At 51.1% G+C, this 21,126-nt stretch overlaps 1 protein-coding gene across 3 annotated transcripts in view; it reads left to right on the forward strand.

Annotated features, from left to right (window-relative positions):
• The window catches only part of ADAMTS10 (ADAM metallopeptidase with thrombospondin type 1 motif 10), a 72,848-nt gene that overhangs the window by 36,739 nt on the left and 14,983 nt on the right, over positions 1-21,126 (forward strand). For all 3 annotated transcript variants that reach the window (XM_040537186.1, XM_040537187.1, XM_040537185.1), the window contains 10 exons: positions 1,262-1,626; positions 6,471-6,630; positions 8,425-8,642; positions 9,871-9,954; positions 10,334-10,479; positions 13,319-13,362; positions 14,620-14,725; positions 14,892-15,038; positions 16,801-16,942; positions 19,800-19,907. In XM_040537186.1, the coding sequence (XP_040393120.1) occupies positions 1,262-1,626; positions 6,471-6,630; positions 8,425-8,642; positions 9,871-9,954; positions 10,334-10,479; positions 13,319-13,362; positions 14,620-14,725; positions 14,892-15,038; positions 16,801-16,942; positions 19,800-19,907 (1,520 nt within the window). The remainder of the gene's footprint in view (positions 1-1,261; positions 1,627-6,470; positions 6,631-8,424; positions 8,643-9,870; positions 9,955-10,333; positions 10,480-13,318; positions 13,363-14,619; positions 14,726-14,891; positions 15,039-16,800; positions 16,943-19,799; positions 19,908-21,126) is intronic.

Below are 21,126 nucleotides of genomic sequence, written 5' to 3' on the forward strand. Positions count from 1 at the left end.
GAGGTTGCAGAGTGTCAATTTCTTTGACACCCAAAAGTGTTGTGTTACTTTGCGAGCGCAGTCAAACGTTTTGGACAGTGGCCTTGTCAGAGTACATTTCCTAAGTGGTATGAGACAGCCTCAAAAGCTCAAGTGCCCCAAGAGGAGGTGCTAATCCAAACCAATAGGATAAAGAGCACCAGGCTGGGGAGCTGGGAAGGCAGGGTGGGGCAATAGATAGAGGCCTCGCTGGCGAGTCAGGATGTCTGACTTCTTTTCTTGCTACCTTTTTAGCACAGCTGGGGAATTCTGGTTACCTTCTTGTTACTTTGATTGCAAAGACATTGTCTTGCTGCCTCTTTAAACGATGTCTCATACCTAAGGCACTAATAAACCCATGACCCAAGAGGCTAGTGTAGGGTTGATATTATGCAAGTTATCAAAAAGCAGGGTAAACGGGTCCATGTGGCAGTTGCAGATACTCTAAAGAACCCCACAATTTCTTAGCAAGACTGTCATCTCCTGAGACATTGTCCCTTCTGTGTTCAGGTATGAGTTGAGTTTAACTTACTGTTAGCTTTGCTACTGAACAGATCCAGTCAGAAATAACCCTCCAAACCACAGAGCATGGCTCTGTACAGGCTGGAGTCCCTCTGCCCACTGGAGGTGCAGAGGTGAGGGACAGTCCAGGTCTAGAGCCAGAATTTGTCTGTCCTGAACAGCCCCTTGGACCAGTCTGGTTCTCTTCGTCACCCGCAGAGGAAGAAGATTAGGTTCTGTAGGCTGAAGGCCTTCAAGAATACCCCAAGGATCATGCAGCCTGAACAGAGCAGGGAATACAGGTAGCATATCCTCATTGTGCGGTAGTTAGATGCCCCTTGTCCTTCTGCCCATCCTTGCTTTCAGAGATGTCTGTTGCAAGCAGTCACAAGTGAGCTCGGTCTGTCTGTCAGGCTGGCAGGAAGCCACCTGGCTAATCCAGGTCCATACGGGGCAGACGAGTGCTGGAGGGTTGCAGGGGGCTGAGCGGTGAGCTGGTGTCCTGCTGATATGCATTTTGTTGGCAGCGTGAGCTGTGTGCTTGCTCATGGAAGTGAGCTGGGAATGCTGGCAGCATGATGGCTGGGTTGCAGGATTCCCTGGGTCAGGATGCTGCCTGCCCTGCCCTGGCTGTCACTGCGCTGGTGCTCAGGCACAGCTGGCTCTGTGCTGAAGCTGCTGGGTGTTTTGCTCTGACTCTTTGCAGAATGTCACTCCTCCTGTGTTTGCTTTTCCTCCCCAGAGGAGTTCCTCTCCAGCCTCGATCACTATGAAATTGCATTTCCCATCCAAGTGGACCAAAACGGGGACTTCCTCACCTTTGACATGAGGAGCCAGCTGAAGCAACGCCCTCGGCGCAGTCTGGGCTCCTTGCCCTACGAGCCATCTGAGCAGCAGGTTTTCTACAAAGTCTCTGCCCATCGAACCCAGTTCCTTCTCAACCTGACACTGCACTCCAACCTGCTGGCTGAGCACTTCACTGTAGAATACTGGAAGAGAGATGGTGTGGACTGGCAACATGATTTCCACGAGGATTGCCACTACGCGGGCCACCTGCAGGATCAGTACCTGAACTCAAAGGTCGCCATCAGCAACTGCAACGGACTGGTGAGTCCCTGAATTTTGCCCATCCAAGGGCACTACTAACAATGAAAGCTGCCCATAAAGCAGAGCAGATTGCAGCTTCTTTGATCTGTGCTGTAGAAATGCAACCCGGTTTGGGTCCCAGCAGATGCATCCGTAGTGGTGGGAAAGGCCTGTGGTTGGTGTCAAACTAGGATATTGCACAGTGACATCAAAAGTCAGCTGAGGTTGAAGGCCGTGTCCCCTCATTACATTTATAGGAGTTCCTGATCCATGTTGGGACTGTAGTCCAGTTCCTACCAAAGTCAGTGGGAGTTTTTCCATTGATTTTAACTGGAATGGGATAATCCAGGCTCTAGACCATTATTCCGGCTCTTACAGAACTCTCCGGTCCACTTCCAACAGCAACAGCAAAAGATATAAGACATATTGTATGTGCTAGTGAGGAAGAAGCACAGGAGGGCAGAAATTTCACTGCATGGCCAAGAATGTCAAAAGTGCATTCAGATCCTTATAACTGCAGATACATTCCTGGGGTTCCTAGTCACTTCTGTCCAGATTCCAGGAGCTGAAAATGTGTTTTCTGGGGAAAAACTAAGCTAGTCAGTGTTTTTCAGTATGAAAAGAGGGGACAAGATGGCATTCGTCAGAATCAGCAAGGCTGCTGCAGCGAGGGAGGAAGTTATCTGTTCTGCATGTTTCCAACAGCTAGGACTAGACATTATGGTCTTAAATATCAGCAGGAAAGCTCAACGGTAGACATTAGTGCTAAGGATAGCTGAGACTAGGTTGCTTGAAGAGTGCATGGCCCCAACATCGTTGGAGATCTTTAAGAGTAGGCCAGACAAATACCTCTCAAAAATACTCCAGGTATGATTCATTAGCTCTTTCAGCACTGGGAATAGGTTAAGGACTTCCATCCTTATTTTTCTGTGATTTTCTGATATTTCTGGCTCACAAAGAGCATTTCAAGACCTGCCAGATGGAGGGATGGAGCAAACATACCCCGTTAGTGAATCCCAGGGATGATGGCTCTCTTGGAGGAGTAACACGTAGAAAAAGACTCCGTAGGCCAGATTCGTATTTATGCTACAGCCCCACCTCTTAGCAGTGTGGAGGAGCTTCCAAACAGGAATAAATTCACATTGATTTATTGTTAAATTACATTGCCAGAACAGTGCTGCGGGTTATTAACAGAAATGAGAATCTGACTCATTATATCAGAGAGTCTAATGTTTCCATCTCACAGCCAAAAATCAGAGCTGCATAAACTCTTGGTTCCTAAGTTAGCCTTTTGTTTAGATTTAGGACCTCTGCTGAAGTCCTGGATGATTTATTGATGTTCAGAAAAGAAGAGCCGAAGGGTGAGCTGGACACTGCTGGTCCAGAAGGATAGCCAGCTTTAGCCTACCTCATGCTTCAGAGGGCACCAAGTCCAGGACAAGCAATGACCTGGCAGCACTTGCACTGGGATATTTTAGTCCACAGACAGTTTTGCTCTGGAGAGATACCAGGGGTTGTCTGGAGGAAAAAGCAGCCAGGCGCAAAGAGATACAGGGGGGTCATCCAGCAACCTCTCCTTTTCCTGAACTCTGTCCTCCTGCTGTGGCAAGCTACAGGAATCAGCAAGGAGGGGGGTCTTCAGGCCTAGTGAGGACAACAGGCTCAGGAATTTGGCCAAGGTGAGGCTGGAGCTGGCAGTGGGGTTTGTACCTGCCACCTGAGCAGACCTGTGCAGAGCTCTGGCTGATTATCAGCAGATGAGCCCTCCTGGCTCCACTCCTGCCATCCTCCAGCCTGTGCCCCTCCAGGCAGGCACCAGGTCTGCTTAGCAGGGGACAGGCCAGGACAGAAGAGGGTCTCAGGGGACGTGAGGTCAGGTACGTGCTGACACCTGCCAGCAGGGGACTGGACACTGCAACCCACATCTGCGCAGACCTAACTCCAGATGGTGCAAAGGGGGCTGTATAATGTGGTGTTACATGGGCGCAGGCTGGAGCCAGTGCTGGTTATGGGGTGACCTGTGCATGGAGGAGAGAGGGAAGGGGAAGACTCCAGAGCCTTGTCCAATGCAAAGGCATGAGAACAGGTAACAAGCCTCAAGCTATCCTCCTTCCCTTCTACTCCCCACATCCCTTTACTATTTCTGCATCTGCGAGGCACACCTCTGCAAACTACTTTGTTTTCAAATGCAACATACCTTACGACACACCAGCTTTAGGCTGCTGATACCTGGCCACGTGCTGTCAGACATCACCCACCCTTCATGTCTGCCGCGCAGCTGGCCCGGCACGCAGCCGGCATCAACCCACGCGGCTGCATTTCAGCTTGAGCAGGATAGAAGTCACCCAGGCTTAACTTGTCGGAAGCGAAGGGCAAAATGGCCCATTTTCCAAAACATGCGGAGCTGCGAGCTGCCAGCAGGGCCCAACGTGAAGCAGCTGGAGCCTGCAGGAGCAGCCTGAGAAGCTCTTGCCGGGCCAGGAGCTGGAAGCCCTGAGTTAAGCAGAGCTGTGTTTCAGCCCACCGGCTGCACGAGAGCCCAAGGACTCGTCCTCCCATCAACAGAATTGCAGCTAGGCGTAAACAGCCTTAGGAGAGAAATGTCCCTGTCTTACCTCTTGCGTCAGAGCTCATCAAAGGCCGCTTTAAAGGCTGGGTTTTCAGCCCTTTGCGTCTATGCTGAAACTGTGCTTTCGTCTGAATTGCCCTTCTGAAATCAGCGGGAACATGAGATGTTTGGAGCTTGGCAGATGGCCCCGCTGCCGAGGCTGACGTCAAGCTGTTAAAGTGTGTAAGAGGAGGTGGAAGAGCTGAGCTGCAGTATGTAGCCGTGTCTTTCCTAAGTGTGGTTATAAGTTAATAGGATAAACCATCTTTGCTCTGCAGATGACCTGGGTGAATCACAGACAGGATATCCAGCTTAGCTCCCCCACAAACCACAGAGATTTCTCTCAGGCCTTCTTGCCGCCCCCTTTCAACACACATGTGTCATGTCCACTACCCAGACCTCAGTGCTTGGGTTTTGGGCTCAGCAGTGGGGGAGTTTTCAGACTCCTGTGACGGCAGAGCTTCGTTCCCGCAGGATATTGGGAAGGTTGTGGAGCCTCCTGCCTCTCATGTGCTCCTCAGAGGCTCCAGGTTTGAGCTGGGAAGGGCCCTTTTCTAGCAGTGTATGGTTTTCAGGCAGGATGTGCTTTCCCCTCCTGCTGCTCTGCCCCAAGCCGGCGGTGACCTCCTTCTCCCCGTCCCGCAAAGCCAGCAGCCAGCTGGCTTCGCAGGCCGACACTCGGCTTTCCGCCGGAGCCCTCGCCAGGCTAACCTCACAGTACCTCGCTTGTGTTTGAAAAGGTGGAGCGGAGCCAAGAGCAACAGAGCCTGGTGCAGGAGGAAATCCCCCGGCACTGTGGAGATGGGGACTTCGCTGTGCGCACACTGCCCCGATTCAGCTTTTGTAGCAAGGAGGGAGGTGGGGAGAGACCTCTTACGGAGGCAGCGTCCACCCTGGAGAGGCTCTCCCCCACTTGCCCAGCAGTAACGCTGTTACATAGATGGTTCCTTCCACACAAGGACCTCAAGATGTCTTACAGAGACGTGCTTCCCCACGCCCCTCCCTGGCAGATCAGGGCTCTTGTCCCTGTGGTGTAAAAGGGCTGCGACATCCAATGGGCAGCATCAGTGCAGAGCGGATGGCAGGATCGGGGGGCTCTGCACCCAGAGCTATGCTTGCGCACAAGAAGCAGGAGGACAGCCAGGTAACGTGAGTCTCAGACCTTTGGGATCCTTCTTGGCCTGCCTGAGCAAAGTCGGGCAGTTTCTGTGTCTCAGTTGCTCACTGGTGAAGTTCAGCTGATAGAACCACCTTGGTTTCCTGGAGGTAAGACTGAACACCAGGAGAAAGTTGCAATGATGATGGGGCTTCTGCTTATGTTGGGCTGGAGGAAGCCTTCAAGGTTGTCCAAACCTTTTACCCAGAGGCAAAACTTCCTGCAAGGATAGGAAAGGATAGGACCAGCCGCAGAGGAGACGTGTTGCAAGCAGCTGGTGAATTGGGCTGCTCATCCTGCTATTTCCCTCTCCTGCCAATCGTCATGGTCTCACGAGGAGGTGCATTTGCACAGGGCAACGTCTGGGCTTACAGCCCAGATTCTTTTGGTCACAGAATAAAACAAGGGAGAACAACAACAAAATATGTGAATAGCTAAATCAACAAAATGGGAGCAGAAACAAGATCATCTGGTTGAAATGGCTAGTTGGGGTGTAAAAAGGGCAGTGCTGGTTGAGGAGAACAAACCAGATTTTAGGCTGCAGAGAAAGGTTCTGACCCTGAAAATGAGATTTTAGGTCGCAAAGATTTGATACATTTCTCAAAAGCCTCTGGACATCTGCAATCCTCTGCAGCTCTGTGCCTCAGTTTCTTAGCTGGTGGTAAAGCTCCTGAGCTGCTTCCAAGGGCTCTTTGATGAGGTTGAAAAGCACAGGAGGTTGATCTGAATGCTGAGTTGTGCTGATATTTAAAGATACGGTACTTAGGATCCCACAGACAGCTCTCAGTTAGATCAGTGAGTGTCATGGAATAGGAAACAACTTAATTTTGCAAGGAAAGACTGTGATTTTCAGAGGACTCTAATGAGCAGAGAGGCCCCACGGCATCCATGAGCAGCTGGCTCAGTTTGCTCTGGTCCATAGCTTCATATGATTCAGTGTTTGTGTATAAAGGAAGGATTTCTGCACATGCTCTAAGCTGTTTGTCAGTCCCCAGAAATTCAGCAGCTAACCATCACAAATTTCATTTTCAGAAAATAGCAGTATGTCACCCATTTCTCTCCCTACTTGTTTTATTCCTTTCCTTCTCTTTCCTTTCACAGCATGGGGTGATAGTTGCAGATGAGGAGGAATATTTCATTGAACCGCTGAGCCCGGGAGCCAACGTCAGCACAGGGAACGAGGGCAAGGGCAGCCCCCACGTTGTGTACAAGCGATCGTCTCTCCAGTACCCACACATGGATGCAGCCTGCGGTGTGCTAGGTATCTCTGCCCACCAACACATCTTCAGTCCATCCCAGTGCAGGCTGGGAAAGTTCCAATAGACCGGGCTGTGAAAGTCCATACTGCCCTCTATGGCAAAAAAAAAAAAAAAATTCTTGCATTTAAGAAAGTTTTATTTATGTATTTACTTTTACCCACGCAAAACATTTCTGGTGGCCTGGTCTTTGGAAAGCTCTTACACTCTCTTCTTCACAGCAGGGACTTTAGATTTGTAAATAGAGGGTGGAATAGAGAAAAAATTCTCTCTTATTGTTCTGACAAAAATCCTCCCGGTTTTGGCCAATTTCGAAGGTATTGAGAAATCATAGTGCACGCATGCTCAGCCTCTTTCCCACACGCCTGTGCCCTTCTTGTCCTTGCCAGAAATCTGTCTGTGTCCTGGAGCCTGGGTGAAATCGCTGGCCCCTGTGAATGTACGAAGTTTCTCCGTCTATCCAAATGTGTGTATACAGGATGCTGTTCCCTCAGTTTACAGAGGCTTCCCCTGGCTCTGCACATGGGTCAGCTAGCTTTTTACAGGGTTAGAGTCCAAGACTGCAGAAGCAGAGCTGTTCCCAGTTGCTCATAGCAGGTTTGTGTGTCCCCTGAGAATGTTCATCCAGTGTCCCAGTGCTGGTGCTTGACCAGATGAGGAATCTGTGCTGGAAGGGACGGAGTCTCTGCAAACACCGGGGCACCACCAGCTTGGTCTGAGCAGAGCAGCAAGCGGTGTCCCCAGATGTGCCAGCGTGTCTGGAAACAACCTGTGCTTCCCTGACCCAGCTCTTCCCGTCCCAGCTCCCAGTTACACTGTGCCAGCAGACTCCCCTTCTCCTGACTCTGCCACATTCTCCAGCTTCCAGACAAAAGTCAGCCTGTTCCCAGTTGCTTCTTGGAAAGGAAAGACCATGCAATGGGAGCCACAGGCTAGGTATGGTTCTCTGACAAGCACAGCACAACTGAACCCAGCAAGGACACCCGTCCCCTTGCCCCATGGGCTGGACCAGTCCCAACCAGCTCAGTGCCCACTGCGGGTTCCTTCTGATCATCCCAAAGGACTGGAGCTGTGATGTGTCCATCTTCCCAGTCTCGCTGGGTATCTGATCAGCATCAGAGCAGAGGATGCTGATTCAGCCTCCCCACAGGGCAGCAGCAGTTGCTGTAACCCTCCCAGACAGCTCTCCTGCCCTACAGCAGGAGCCAGGCCATGGGGCCAGAGCTGTTGGCCCTGCTGGGGACATCTCTACAGTCAGGTTGGTAGCGCTTGAAGCCTGGAGTGAAGTCCTACAAGCCTGCTGCTGCTTTGAAGGTTGCAGCTGTGCCTGTGGAGGAAAAGCCAAGTCCTAAATTCGGGTTCTGGCAGGAAAGGGAAAGAGGAAATGATCTGCAATAGCCTTATTGTCAGATTATGTCTGTGTAGTATCTAAATCCACGGGCTCATCCCTATGACCGAGTTGAGGACAGGGCCTTGCAGTGCAGAGGCAGCAAAGCGCGTGGTGGAGGCGGTGGTGCTGGCGTGCAGCAGCAGGATGGGCACGCACCTTTCCACGTGGTGCACAGGCAGGAGGGCAGCAGGATACCAGGGGGCATGGCCCTGGTCTGCAGTAGGAAGTGCTCATCAAACTGGGACCAGGACTGGGTGTGTTTGCTGGGTCTAATGTGTGGTGCATAATAAGCCTTGCAATGCCTTTCCTTCCCAGCACTGAAACCGAGCTTAATAGTGTCCACCTCTCACCTCTGTATGCTGCTGAAACACTGCTGGAAGGCAACAGAAAAATCTCTTTCCCTCCTCAGATGAGAAGCCCTGGAAAGGGAGGCACTGGTGGCTGCGGACACTGAAGCCCTCCCCGCTGAAGCCATCAGGCAACCACAGCCAGCGAGGCCAGCTGCCCCTGAAGAGATCCGTCAGCACGGAGCGCTATGTGGAGACCCTGGTGGTGGCTGACAAAATGATGGTGGGGTACCACGGCCGGCGGGACATAGAGCAGTACATCCTGGCCATCATGAATATTGTAAGTGTTATAACCACATCACGAACCTTGGGAGACCTCAGGGGCTCATATACCCAGCAGCACAGAGCAATCTGGAATAAATCCTGTTCTGAACCCCAAATGTCTCGGTATGGCAAAGGGTACCACATGCTTTTCCTGCAAGACAACGAGTAGGATGAAGGGAGCACAGTGGGGAAATGAGATCTATTTGTTTCAGGATTGCAGTGGCTTCTTCCTGGGCAACGATCCTGACATGCTGCCACTGCTCCAGAGCAGTGATTCTCCAAAGCCTACAGGGACTCTGTTGTACAAGGGGAGGCACCTCAGGAGTGGTAAACTCTGGCCTGTCTGACCATGCTACAGGCCAGATCTGGACCAGGAGAACAAAGCCCTTTCTTTGAACAGCATCTCTCATCTCAAATTAGCATTGCAAATGGGGCCAGCCAAGCTGAGAAACACATGGGAAAGCATAAGGACAGTCAGCTCTCACGCTTGGGGTCTGATCAGCATGAAGGGTAAGGAGAAATACTCCCTGTTCTTCTGTACAGCTCTGCCTACGTCTCTGGGTTACTGCAGAGGAGCTTCCTCTGCAGCATCACGTTTGGGTCATTGCTGGCAGCAGGATACCATACTAGATGCATTAACAGCCTGAATAATGTCATGCTGCGAGTCCTCCTGTGAGGTGAGATAGGCTTAGAGGTTATCCATCAAACCTATGAAAGCTCCTCTGTGATGGTTCTTTGTCCTGTCCTCTGCAGGATCTCTTTTCATGGCTTCCTCAGTTTGCATTTCTAAAGCACATGCCAGATTTTAAAACAATACAGTTTCTAACTGTTTCATCTGCTGTAAAACACCCACCGTGTGCTGTCTGGTTCCCTGCTGATGGGCAATCAGCAAAGCTTCATCCCCGTAGCTGCATAATACCAGAACCACAGGGCTTCCTCACCTGAGCTACAGAGAAGGAGCAGGTGCTGCGGGTTCCCACCTTCATTGTTGCAGGGTCCCCAGAAGGAGACACCACGGTCTGAACGTGGTTTAGGAAGTTTTGCTGTCCAAATAGTAACGTGGAATCTCATTCTGTTTCCACTTCCTAAAAGGGATTGTGTTTAGACCCATGGCTCCTGCAGACGAACGGCGCTGTTTCCCTCTGGCGGGTGCCCAACATGTGCCTGCTCACAGCTGACTGCACCGCCACTCAGCTAGTGAGCTCATTTTTAAGACTCGTCTTTTCTTGTTTCTTGGAGGTCAGGTTGCCAAACTTTTCCAGGACTCGAGTCTGGGAAATATTGTCAATATCCTGGTGACCCGGCTGATTCTCCTCACTGAGGATCAGGTAAGGTGGGCTTTGCCAAGCTGCTTCCATCATGCTGCTGCACTCCCTTTGCGGGACTGTGTGTTCTTCCTGGATGGCACCCCGAGGAGGTCCCCCCAGTGCAGTCTGCTGGGTACACCATGCCCTCCGAAAGGCAGCTGGGGCCTGGTTTCAGGCTTCAGGCTGGGAACCTCTGGGTGTCTGGGACTGTTTTTATGATAAGGTGGCTTTAGGGAGGTTTAAGGAGCTTTAGTCCCCCCTAAAGTCTTGCTTCCTCATGGCCTCTGTTAAAGGCTGAGGGCATCTGGACTGATTTCAGTGCTGTGCTGACATGGAAGTCTTCAGTGCCTTCACATCAGAGCTCCTCTGGGAACATGCTGTTGTATTGCTTCCATTCCAGCCCACACTGGAGATTAACCACCATGCTGGGAAATCCCTGGACAGCTTCTGCAAGTGGCAGAAATCCATTGTGAACAGGAATGGCAACGGGAATGCTATCCCCGAGAATGGCATAGCCAACCACGACACCGCAGTGCTGATCACCCGGTAAGTCTGATCCCAGCCTTGGCAGCGCTCATGGGGGGGGTGTCTTCTGTGCAGCTGGCCTCTGTCCAAGCGGTTCATCCAAGGTTTCCCTCCCATATGCTCCCCCACGAGCTGGCCTGGCAGTGGCTGGTCGTCAGACTGGCCATGTGCCAGTTCCCTTGCAGAAATGCAGATTGCTGCAGTTCAGATAACCATCCTCCTCCTCCTTTGTCTTCCCTCCATCTTCCTTGTGCTCTCAAGGAGCTTAGTTTGCAGCCATGGGTATTTGTGCACAAGCAAATTCATGGAGCACAATGTACAGCAGTGTTTGGTGTTCATGGGAACCCACCCCAGAGCCCTTGGACATCAAGCATCCTACTGAGACAGAGAGCCTGATCTGCCTCCACTGTGACGAATGGAGAAGAGGATACAAGTGAGACCTGAGCATTGTGACAATGATGGAATGTCTGCAGCCAGTACTGGATCTGCCTCACCTCATTTTAGGTGCCTGTGTGTAGGGCTGAGCTCTCTCCTTGGCAGCTGATAGATCACTGTTGAAGTGACTTAATCCCATCTTCCCTGGGAGAAGAGCAGTCCTGTCCTGGAGATGCTTGTCTCTCTCCCCTCCTGTACCAATAGTCTAGGGCAGCAGGTTAAGCTGGCTGCTGGATTAGACCTCCTGAGCTGGATGAAGGCATCTGAACCTGCACATGCAGGACAAATAATCCCCATCACAATAGACAGATGCTTGAGTCTGGAACAGCAGAGGGTACAGAGGGATGGCTGGAAGGGCAGAGGATGATGAAGAGAAAGCTGGAAGGATGAAGCACATAGAGGGGATGGCTGGGAGGATGGAAGGTGCCAGGAAGCCAGCTCTCAGCACCTGGACACCAGCTGCACCCTGGGCACCAGAGAGCCAGTGGCCACATAAACACTGCTTGGGCAGAGGGGCAGCGGCCTGAGGAAGAACCCCAGAGGCAAGATTTGGTTGCACTATTTTTTTTCTCCCTGTTAAGTAATGGAGGAAAACCATGCAATGGAAGTGCTGAAGAGGGGAGCCTCCAAGCAGCAGCTGGTTTTGCTGGTGCCATGCTCACACTCTGGTTCCCAGTGGCTGCAGGAGCCGTGTGCGTCCCAGGGAGCCCTTGAGAGCCTTTCAGCGCCGGGGGGGAGCAAACGAAAGGCCTCCTTGGCTCTATCCTCACCCTCCCAGGGCTGCAGCCTCTGCTTTTCCTCCACACATGCAGGACGCAAACGCCGACTCCGAATTCTTCGGCCTTGCACCAGATGTTCGAGCTAACCCTCAGCAACTCGCCGCCCGGCTGCTTGAACAGCACCAGCACATCCGGCCCCATCGCTAATAAATTCCTGTCTCCCGATAACATCTTGCTGAGCTGCGGGCTTTTTTCTCTTGCAGAGACGTGTCAAATCAGAGCCTCGGAAGGCTTTCACGTATCCGCTTGAAACAAAGCAACAAATGTTTTTCACTCACTCAGTTTCCTGCTGGGGTGAGAGGTTTGGACACTTCCAGAGAGCACCAGGGGCCAAAGGGACACAAGCCATCATCAGGAACATGTTGCACTTAACACGTCGTGTGCTGTCAACTTGCTTCTTCCCTGCTTTTGGCCCCGTGGGTCCACTGGGGTGAGTGGTGTCAGAAGGTCCTGCTGCTCCTGCAGGAGTCCCCCAGGCCCACACCACCACCAGCAGCCTTGCTGTCCCAAGCCCAGCTCGTGCTCAAGTTGAAATGCACCTTGTGGTCAAAGAGCAGCGCCAGCAACCCAGCTGCTGCCACTGGTCCCCCTGCCTGCTGGCTCCACGTGGATTTGAGTGTAACGTTGCCTCTTTCAACCAAGGCTTTGCAAAGACCCAAATGTTTGAGCCTGAGGACAGGGCAGGACATGGGGAAGGTATGTAAACAGAGGCAGGGAGAGCATGCAGCTCATCTCCACAGTTAAATGATAATATTCACCCTCTGGCCCAAATGAGTATCTTCTGAAGATGCTGCCAGTGTCCTTTTGCAAGGGTACTGCGTTTCAGTTTGGAAGAGGTTTTACTTTGCTGTCCTCGTTTAGCTTTTCCTTGTAGGCAGCTAATGATGTGCAAACAGTCAATTCCTTGATGCAATGGCTGGAAGTGGAGGCCAGGAACAGAGGGAAGAGTCATCTTGAATCAACCCATATTGAATTTGTTTGGAAAATTCTCAGTAAAGAACTAAACTGAAAAAAAAATGTAAAAAATCACTTTAGCATTTTAATGAAACTAAAGTGAATTGTGAAATGAAACATTTTCAATTTGAATTTTTTCTCGTTTTAAAAAATAAAATCAAAACTACATATTTGATTGATACGATTTACTGCAACAGACCTAAGTCTACAGACATGAGGCTGGCCCTGTCCACATCATCTGGGGCAGTTCTGTGAGTCTGATGCCTCCCCGAAGAGAAGCGGCTGGCTCACAGGAGTGTGCTGGATACTCGTGAGCAGTGCTGGACCATCCAGCCAAACCCACAGAGCTTCAAGGCTGGAATGGCGTTGTCCCTGCTGGCTCACTGCGTTTCATCAAAACCGAACCTCTGACCCCATCCAGCGCTGCTCTGTAGTTAAGTGACTAATACGCAGGATCCTTAAAAAAAAAACACAGTGCGTCTCAGCCTGGGGAAAGTGAGCATTGCAAAATATGGAGCAGAGGCATCTCTTACCTGTTACAGTCTGTACTTTCTATTCCAGAAGCGTCATATGAGCCACATCTGCTGTTTTGTATGTGAAAGCAATAGTAAAACTGAGATGCGTCTGCAAAAGATTTTGGGGTTGCCAAAATTGTATATGCTCTTAATGCTGCCTTCTCCTTCTCTTTGCAGATACGACATTTGCATCTACAAGAACAAGCCCTGCGGCACCCTGGGTAGGTAGCATTTTGCTGTCAGACTCTCATGCAGTGACGGGGGCTGTCTTTTCGGCAGCACTTCTCACCAGCATGTATATCTTCAGGAGTGTGGTGAGGGAGGGCTGTGCCATCCACATTTCCTAATGAGCAGGTGAAGGGGAAGTGCTCGCCCAATGCTACCACGAGCGCCAGCAGCAGAGCCAGGAACAGGCCCACGGTTTCCAGCCTGCTAGGCCATGTAGCCTCCTCTCTTCTGTAAACACTAAAAGCAGCAACCCGGAGAACGGATGGGCTCTGGAACGCTTCTCCATTATATCCCTGGGTCAGGTCCAGCCTGATGATTAAGAACCACTCGCATCTAGGGCTGGTCTATAGCCTAGTGGAGTATTCCTGGCTTAGCAGAGAGAAATAAGACTTTTTTTGTGATGACTATAAAGGGAGTTCTTTATTTAAACTGCTAGACACAGACAGACCCTGCAGCTCTCTCTGGCTGTAGCTCCTAATTTGTCTTGCCCTGGTCTAGACTAAGCAGTCAGGGAGGGATTATTGCTGTGAATCACTGCAGTTAAAAAGGAAAAGTTGGTGGATCTCTGACCTGGTGCAGCTGCGGTACCTGGGAGAGGTGGAGGCTGGAGGGGCAGTGACAGCTCAACCCATTCCTGTAATGGAGACTGTCTCTTCCCCAGCCCTGAGCAGTGGGGCGCAGCCTGTGGTGGTGGGACAGGGTATGGGCAGGGGTCAGGGGAATCCACTGCCACAATCCCAGCCCTCCTTGTCCAGCCGTCCGGATGGAGTTAAGGTGGATTTCTGATTGTGGTGGGTGTCAGACACAACCAAATGCAGATGCTCAGGCTGGATCCTGGGTTACTCAGTTGTCCAGGCTTTCCTGACAGGGTTTGGATGCCCAAGTGCTGGTGTGGCTGATCCCAGGTTCCTGGCAAAACTGTCCCCTGTTCCCCCACCAGCAATGCTGGTTCTGTGACAAGGACTGCTCTTCCTCTGCGCACAGTCTGAGGTTTGGATATGAAATTCAGTGGGTTTTGACCCATCTTTAGCATTTTGGAGCCTGTTGTCAGCACTATCATCAGTGCTGAGTGACCATGTACCCACAGCCCATAATACCTATGGCTTCATCCCAAAGGCCAGTGAAACCAGTGTGAAGAAACTTGTTAGGCTGTGTTTGGTGTTAGTGAGCATGAAGTGCATCATTTAGGCCCCCAGTGTGACAGATGCTTTGTTCTGGCCCTATGTGACTTTTCCATCTGGCTTTCCTAGGCCTGGCCCCTGTGGGCGGGATGTGCGAACGAGAGAGAAGCTGCAGCATCAATGAGGACATTGGCCTGGCCACAGCCTTCACCATTGCCCATGAGATTGGCCATACGTGAGTACTGTGCCAGAAGAGTCCCTGGGGGTGGCCATCATGGAGAAAGATTCCTGTTGGTCTGTTCCTGCCATAAGGAGTTATAAAATCCTCCTTGTGTTTGATCCTGATGTGTTGAAAACGCAGTAACTGATCATCTCTCTAATGCGTCGGTGATGCTTTCTAGGTTTGGCATGAATCATGATGGGGTCGGCAACAGCTGTGGCTCCCGTGGGCAAGAAACAGCCAAACTGATGGCTGCTCACATCACCATGAAGACCAACCCATTTGTATGGTCTACGTGCAGCAGGGATTATATCACCAGCTTCCTGGAGTAAGGAATCCATCTCACCTTGCCCGCCCTTCCACCTCACAACCAGTACACATCTCCAGCCTCTCACAGTCCCTTTTGAGGAGTGGGTAAAGCCAAAGAAAAGCCCCCCAAAGCACACAGCCCATGCACCTTCTGTCTTGTCTCCCAGCACCTCATCCTGTCCCAAGAGGCATGTGCTTTCTTTCCTTCCCTTAGACTTTCCTGCTAACAATACTAACCCTATTTACAGTGCAGCTGTGAGACCTTTATTTAGGTTCCCTACTTCCAGAAACTTCACAAATAAATCAGTAGCTTCTGGAGGCATTTGGACACTTCTGAAGTTCAGCCAGGAATCACAGGGAAGGTGGGGAAGGAGGAGCTGGAGACAGGACTGGTTCTGCACTGCGTATGCAGCTTCTCCAGACATTGAGGAGGAGAGTTTAGAGGTGAACAAGGCACTTAAGATTTTTATTTTTTTTTTCCAAAGCACGTTCAGGATTCAGGAGAAGGGATTTAGGCTCCTAAGTCCCAAGGTTGTGATGTTGCCACCTTGTCTGGGTCACACCTCTGCAGCCCAGATCTCTTTGTCAAAAGTTCAGGCAGCCCCCAGGGTTTCCATCAAAAACCAAGCAGTCAGGGTCAATTTTGCTGAGGTTTCTGGGAGGATGCAGGCACTATGTAACAGAAGGACTAGACAGAACTTCCATTACAATTGGAAGAAGCCAGTGTGTAGGGTCATTATGACAGGAGCAGACATAGGGATGTCTGAATACCAAACCGTTATTGACACAGACCAAAGCTGAGATGTTGCTGTTGTAACACGAGAGGGGCAACAAAGGCAGACCTTCCCGAGGGGCTGCTCTGTGCCCCTCCATCCCGGAAAGCTTGGCCGGAGCAGTGCAGCTTATCACCAAATTCCACATCCAGCGGCTCATGTTTGGCCGCAGCAAAACCTGTCCTCCTCGCCTTTGACCCCTGGATGCACGGCAAGGCGCGTTGCACGGAGAGCGCCGGGAAAGCGTCACGGCCGAGGCTGTTGTCCTCGGGTAACCCTGAGGTCTTGGCGGGGCCGCCGGCGGACGGCAAGTTCGTGGCGGCCTCCACTGCGGTTCGCTCTCGCCGCCCCCGCATGACGGCACAGCCCGGGGAGCCTCCTCCATGCCTGGGCTGTGGCGTGTGTGAGACCCCGGGACATGGGGCCGGGGGAGTGGTGATGGGGGCCGTGATTTAAGGGGAGCTCAGAACAGTGAGGAAGGGGGAGGGAAAGGCGTGTTTCTTGCAAAATTTGGACATTCCTACAAAGCTCTGGCATGCAGGATGGGCTTGGAGAGCAGGGGCTCTCCGTGCTCAGCACCTCCAGCCGCTCTCAGCCAGGGATCTGCAGCTGTATGGTGGGAGAGCAGTGGCTCCACCGCCCCCCAGCCTCTGCAAGCAGCGCGGGGTCCTGGCTTGCACCCACCTGCCTGCTGCCACGTGTGATCTGCCAGACCTGGATCAGGCAGGACAGCCGGTGGCTGACAATAGCCTGCAAACCTTCAGATTAAACCTTCTAGAGTCGCGTGTGCTGAATGTGCTTCCCAAAGCCCAGCCCCGAGGATGCAGATAGAAAGATTTTAGAGCACTTTCTCAGCACTGATTATGCCCAGAGGTTTTGTTACTGGAGGCCAGTAAAATTATCCCCCAAAACAGTATGAGAGCTCAGAGCCAGGTGTGCTGCTGGTCCTCCACCACTACGCTTTCCCAAAAGCCTTTCTGCACTCTGATTCTTGTCTCTTTGTTCCAGCTCTGGGATGGGATTATGCCTGAACAACGCTCCTCCCAAGCAAGACTTTATCTACCCAACAGTGGCTCCAGGACAGGCCTACGATGCAGATGAGCAGTGCCGTTTCCAGTACGGAGTTAAATCTCGCCAGTGTAAATACGGGGTAGAGAGCCTTCCTGCTTTACTATCGGTTCCCAGGGGATGGAGGACTGGGGCTGCAAAGGGCCATGGGGCCGTTCCTCTGCTGCCCACATCGCTTTGCCGTCCTGCTTGTAATGAAGGGCACTTTTGCACGTTCCCTGTGAGCTTTTCACTTTGCTTCCCTTTGAGAGGACAGAGGAGGTCATGCCACGTCCACAAATGTTGGCCACAGCTCAGTTTCCATCAGATTAGTCCCAAGGGAAGAGATCTTTTGCCTCTGCCTAATACCTTGGTTGCTGCTGGACCCCAAGGGCTGCAGCTGAAAACCAAGCTGCAGTCCCTGCCCCCAGACTCCTCTGTCACTGGGCATTTAGTACACACGTATTTTTTGTAAGCCTTACTAGAAGTCATTACACTGCACGCACTGACTTAGGAGGAGAAACTTATTTCTTCCAGGTGAGGCGGGTTGATGTGCTGCAGTATGTCTGAGGGACAGCCGTCCACCTAAGCCACCCCCACCACCACACTGCCATCCCCTGATAGCTGAATACAGGAAACCGCTGAAAGAAAGGTTGTTTCAGGAGAAAGCGCCTTCCTGCCTCTCAGCCTGACGTTTTGCTGTGTTTAACGAACAGGACATTGCCAGCTATCTGAGCGTAGTGGTAAGGGGGAGGTGTGTGTGCTAAAGGGCTGACTGAACTCCATAAAGCATCCACTTTCCCCTAGAGAAAGCAGAGGATCCAGCAGTGAGATACGTGGGCATCTGTCTTGTCTGATGGGCATGAATGTGTATGTATCCACCCACTGCTGACTGCAGTCAGTGCCCCTCCTCATCTGAACCAGAGGCAGCGGAATGGAAACTTGCCACATTTACATGCCTGTTTCCCAGCTCATTTTTAATTCGGGTGGGCTCTTCCTGTGTATACACAAGGGTCACAAAAGCACAAGATGTCCTTGAGATGTCCTTGTGACGACCCTTCTAGCCCAGCCTGTCATGCATGTCTGGGAGAAGCCCAAAGAGCATAAGGGCTCAAGAGTGTATAAATCTGTGCAAATATGTACATCCACTCATCCCATGTCCCATATAAATGAACTCGAGGGGGATGGTGCAAACACATTAGCATACCTTTCTTTCCTGGCCTACTCCATTTCCATGCCAGTACAGAGCAGATTATTAACAAATTCAATGAGGGCAAAGTGAGCAGATGTAACTGTTGAAGCTGGAAGTCCTTTCTGGTGGTGACACAGTAGAAAAACTACGGGAGCTTTTACTTCCCAATAGCTGTACTGGCTCCGCAAGCACAATATGAAGGGATGGATGCCTTTGTAAGCTGGGAGAGATGATCCTTTCCTTGGTTAAAACCAGTTGTAGCTGGGCTTTGGTGACAGAGGTAGGAACCAAAACCCTGTTGCGTTTTGGAACTGAGTTATGTGGCGCAGACTCGCAGTGTTTTCCTTAAGTTGTATCACTCTGTGCTTGCAGCCCCATGAACAAGAGGGAAGCACAAAACTCCTGGGCTTGTATTTTCACCCCTCTTGGTACCAGCACAGAGGATTCCCAGTCATTGAATCAGTTCATTCTACGGGGGGTATCAGTTACTGTTCAGAGCACAGCCTTTGTTGGGGCCAAGGAATTCCTTGCTGGAGGGCTGAAGCCAGCCTGAGAGCTGCAATGAATGAGCTGCTACCTGACCGGCAGGGCTGTGGTGGGGGTCGTGCTGCTGTAGAGCCAGCTGGCAGCCAAGCAGTCGCTGTGCCAGCACCCGAGTGTGCAGCGCAGAACATAGCAGGTTGGCATGCACTGTCAGCATGGTCAGTGGCCCCAGGGGTGCTGGAGCACGTGAGCAACAACTGGGACTGTTTGGGCTCTGCTCTCATGGCTCAATGTCGTTTATTGACAATGTGAATCTGTTTATTACCTTCAAATATAACCAAAGTCACAGCAAGCTGCTCTCTCTGTAAAGCAGGAAGTTTTCCAAAGTCTTATTTCAGTAAGATAAGAGCAGGGTGGTGGAAAACAGGCCGGAAACTCAGCGCTGCTTTTTAGCTGCTCCTTTGCAGTTTGCAGGACTTGAAGTCCTCTCTGGCTCATTTAGTGGCAGATCAGGTTCAAAGGACCTGGGCTTTCTGGTTTAGCAGCTGTGATGAATTTTCAGAGTCTCAGACACGGACCTAATGTTTGGGTGGGTTTTGAATTGACTGGTAGACAAACTGGAGCAGCCATGGGAAGTTTTTCATCTGCTGGTGCTCCGAGAGGTCAGGATGGGCCAGAGCTCAGGATCTGCATCTCAGGAAACCTCTGTGAAGGAGGTCTGGAGTCCCCAGCCCTTCTCACTCCATGGACCCAGCTGTACCCAGGACCTAGCAGAGACAGCAAGCTGAAATGCCCACTTCTGGAGCTGTTCAGGGGCTAGCGCAGTACCTGGCATTGTTCTTACTATCCTGAAAGCAGCCGTGAATCTTCCAGAGGGGTCTTCCTTTTAGCACTATTAGGCTGTCTGGAGAGTACAAGAACACAAGGTGGTCTAACCCTGACTAGCAGTGCGCTCCTGCAGCAGGAGATGGCAGATGTGACATTAGGCCATCTGTGCCATGCTCACATTCCCCAGGAGCCCCGGCTTCCCTCAGAGGCAGATCTGGATCCACCTGGCAAAGGGATGCTCAGGACAGGCACTGCAGACGGGCCCTTGTGCTCAGCCTCCAGAGTGAAGACCCAGTAAAGGCAATGTCCCTGAGCCCTGGAGAGGGGACTCACTGCCCCAGTGTGCTGCTGTCCCAGCTTTGCAGCCTCAGCACGGGTGAATCCTAACCTTGGCTCTGTGTCTTTGTCTCTTTCTTCCTCCCTCCCCCTCTCTCCCCCAAAATCTCTCTCTTTGCAGGAAGTCTGCAGTGAGTTATGGTGTCTGAGTAAAAGCAACCGCTGCATAACCAACAGCATCCCTGCTGCAGAGGGGACCATATGCCAAACCAACACCATTGAAAAGGGGGTAAGGATGCCCGGGGCACCGTGGCGAGTTGACAGTGGTTGAATCTCTCATCCAGCAATAACTGTGATTATTGTTTGTATTGATGAGCATGGAGCTGATTCAAGAGCGCCCACCAGACTGTCCTCCCCCTGTCTCCCAGAGCCTGCAGGAACCCCCACACTCCCCAGCAATGCACAGGGAGCTCGGGTGTGCCAAGGATGCCCAGCACCCCTAATCACACTCAAATAGTGCTAGAAATACAGTACGTGAAGTCCCTGCTCCAGTCAGCTGCTCGGCCTCACCTGGGAGGCACAGTGATGCAGTGTCAGGCAATGGCAAATGCTTTAGGCAAGTGTTTTGTTTACAGGTCTGCTGGGGCCTCCTGGGTGTCCTGAGAAGAGTGATTTTTGCCTCAGATTCCTCAGAATGGTTGATAGTTTAGTAACATGTTTTCAGATCTACTTGTGAGAAACTAAGGCTAGGTATTGTTAGACCTTCATTTTTCACACTCAGTTGAGAGAGGAAGGTGGGATTTTTCATGGCCATGCATTTTTGAATGAGTTTTGACTCGAAAATCTTTCATCTCTCTTTCCCTGTACCTCCAACCCCCACTTGCACCAGCATAGTGTGAGTGTGAAACTATTAAAACAAAGTATTAATGACTCGCAGTGCCTTTGCAAGCTGTGAATAATAATTGGGACAATGGAGAATCAGGGTTGGGACGTTCACCATAGAATGGACATATGTTTTTCCACTAGAGGAAAAACTAATTCCCAAGAAATTCAAGAAAAAATTTAAAATCCTTAAGAAGCTGGAGAAGTTTGTGTGCAGGAAAGCAGATGGCTTTGACGAATGCATTATTCTTTGCAAACAGTTGGCTTAGTTCTACTGGAAATTAGATCGAAAGGGATTAGACAGCTCCTGGGGCTGAACATCCCTGCTGCTTGAGATTCACCATATACAATGGCAATTTTTTCTCAAAGTAATTTTTAACTAGCTTTTCCCTCTTTCAAATATCTATTTTTACCCCCACTTACTCGTTTTCTAACCAGGGTTCCTCAAAAGTCATAAGATAAGTGAAGTGAAAGTATTCAGAGCACCCAGGACTCATAATCTATTCCCATTGAAGATAGGGAATCAGTTTGAACCCCCAGTTACCATCCGGTGCTTCAGTTTATTCTTTTGTATTCATGTTTCAGAAGTGGTTTGATTTGCTTGGGTGACGTAACAAAATGCACTT

Source organism: Cygnus olor, chromosome 26 (assembly GCF_009769625.2).
Source record: "Cygnus olor isolate bCygOlo1 chromosome 26, bCygOlo1.pri.v2, whole genome shotgun sequence".
Lineage (NCBI taxonomy): Eukaryota > Metazoa > Chordata > Aves > Anseriformes > Anatidae > Cygnus > Cygnus olor.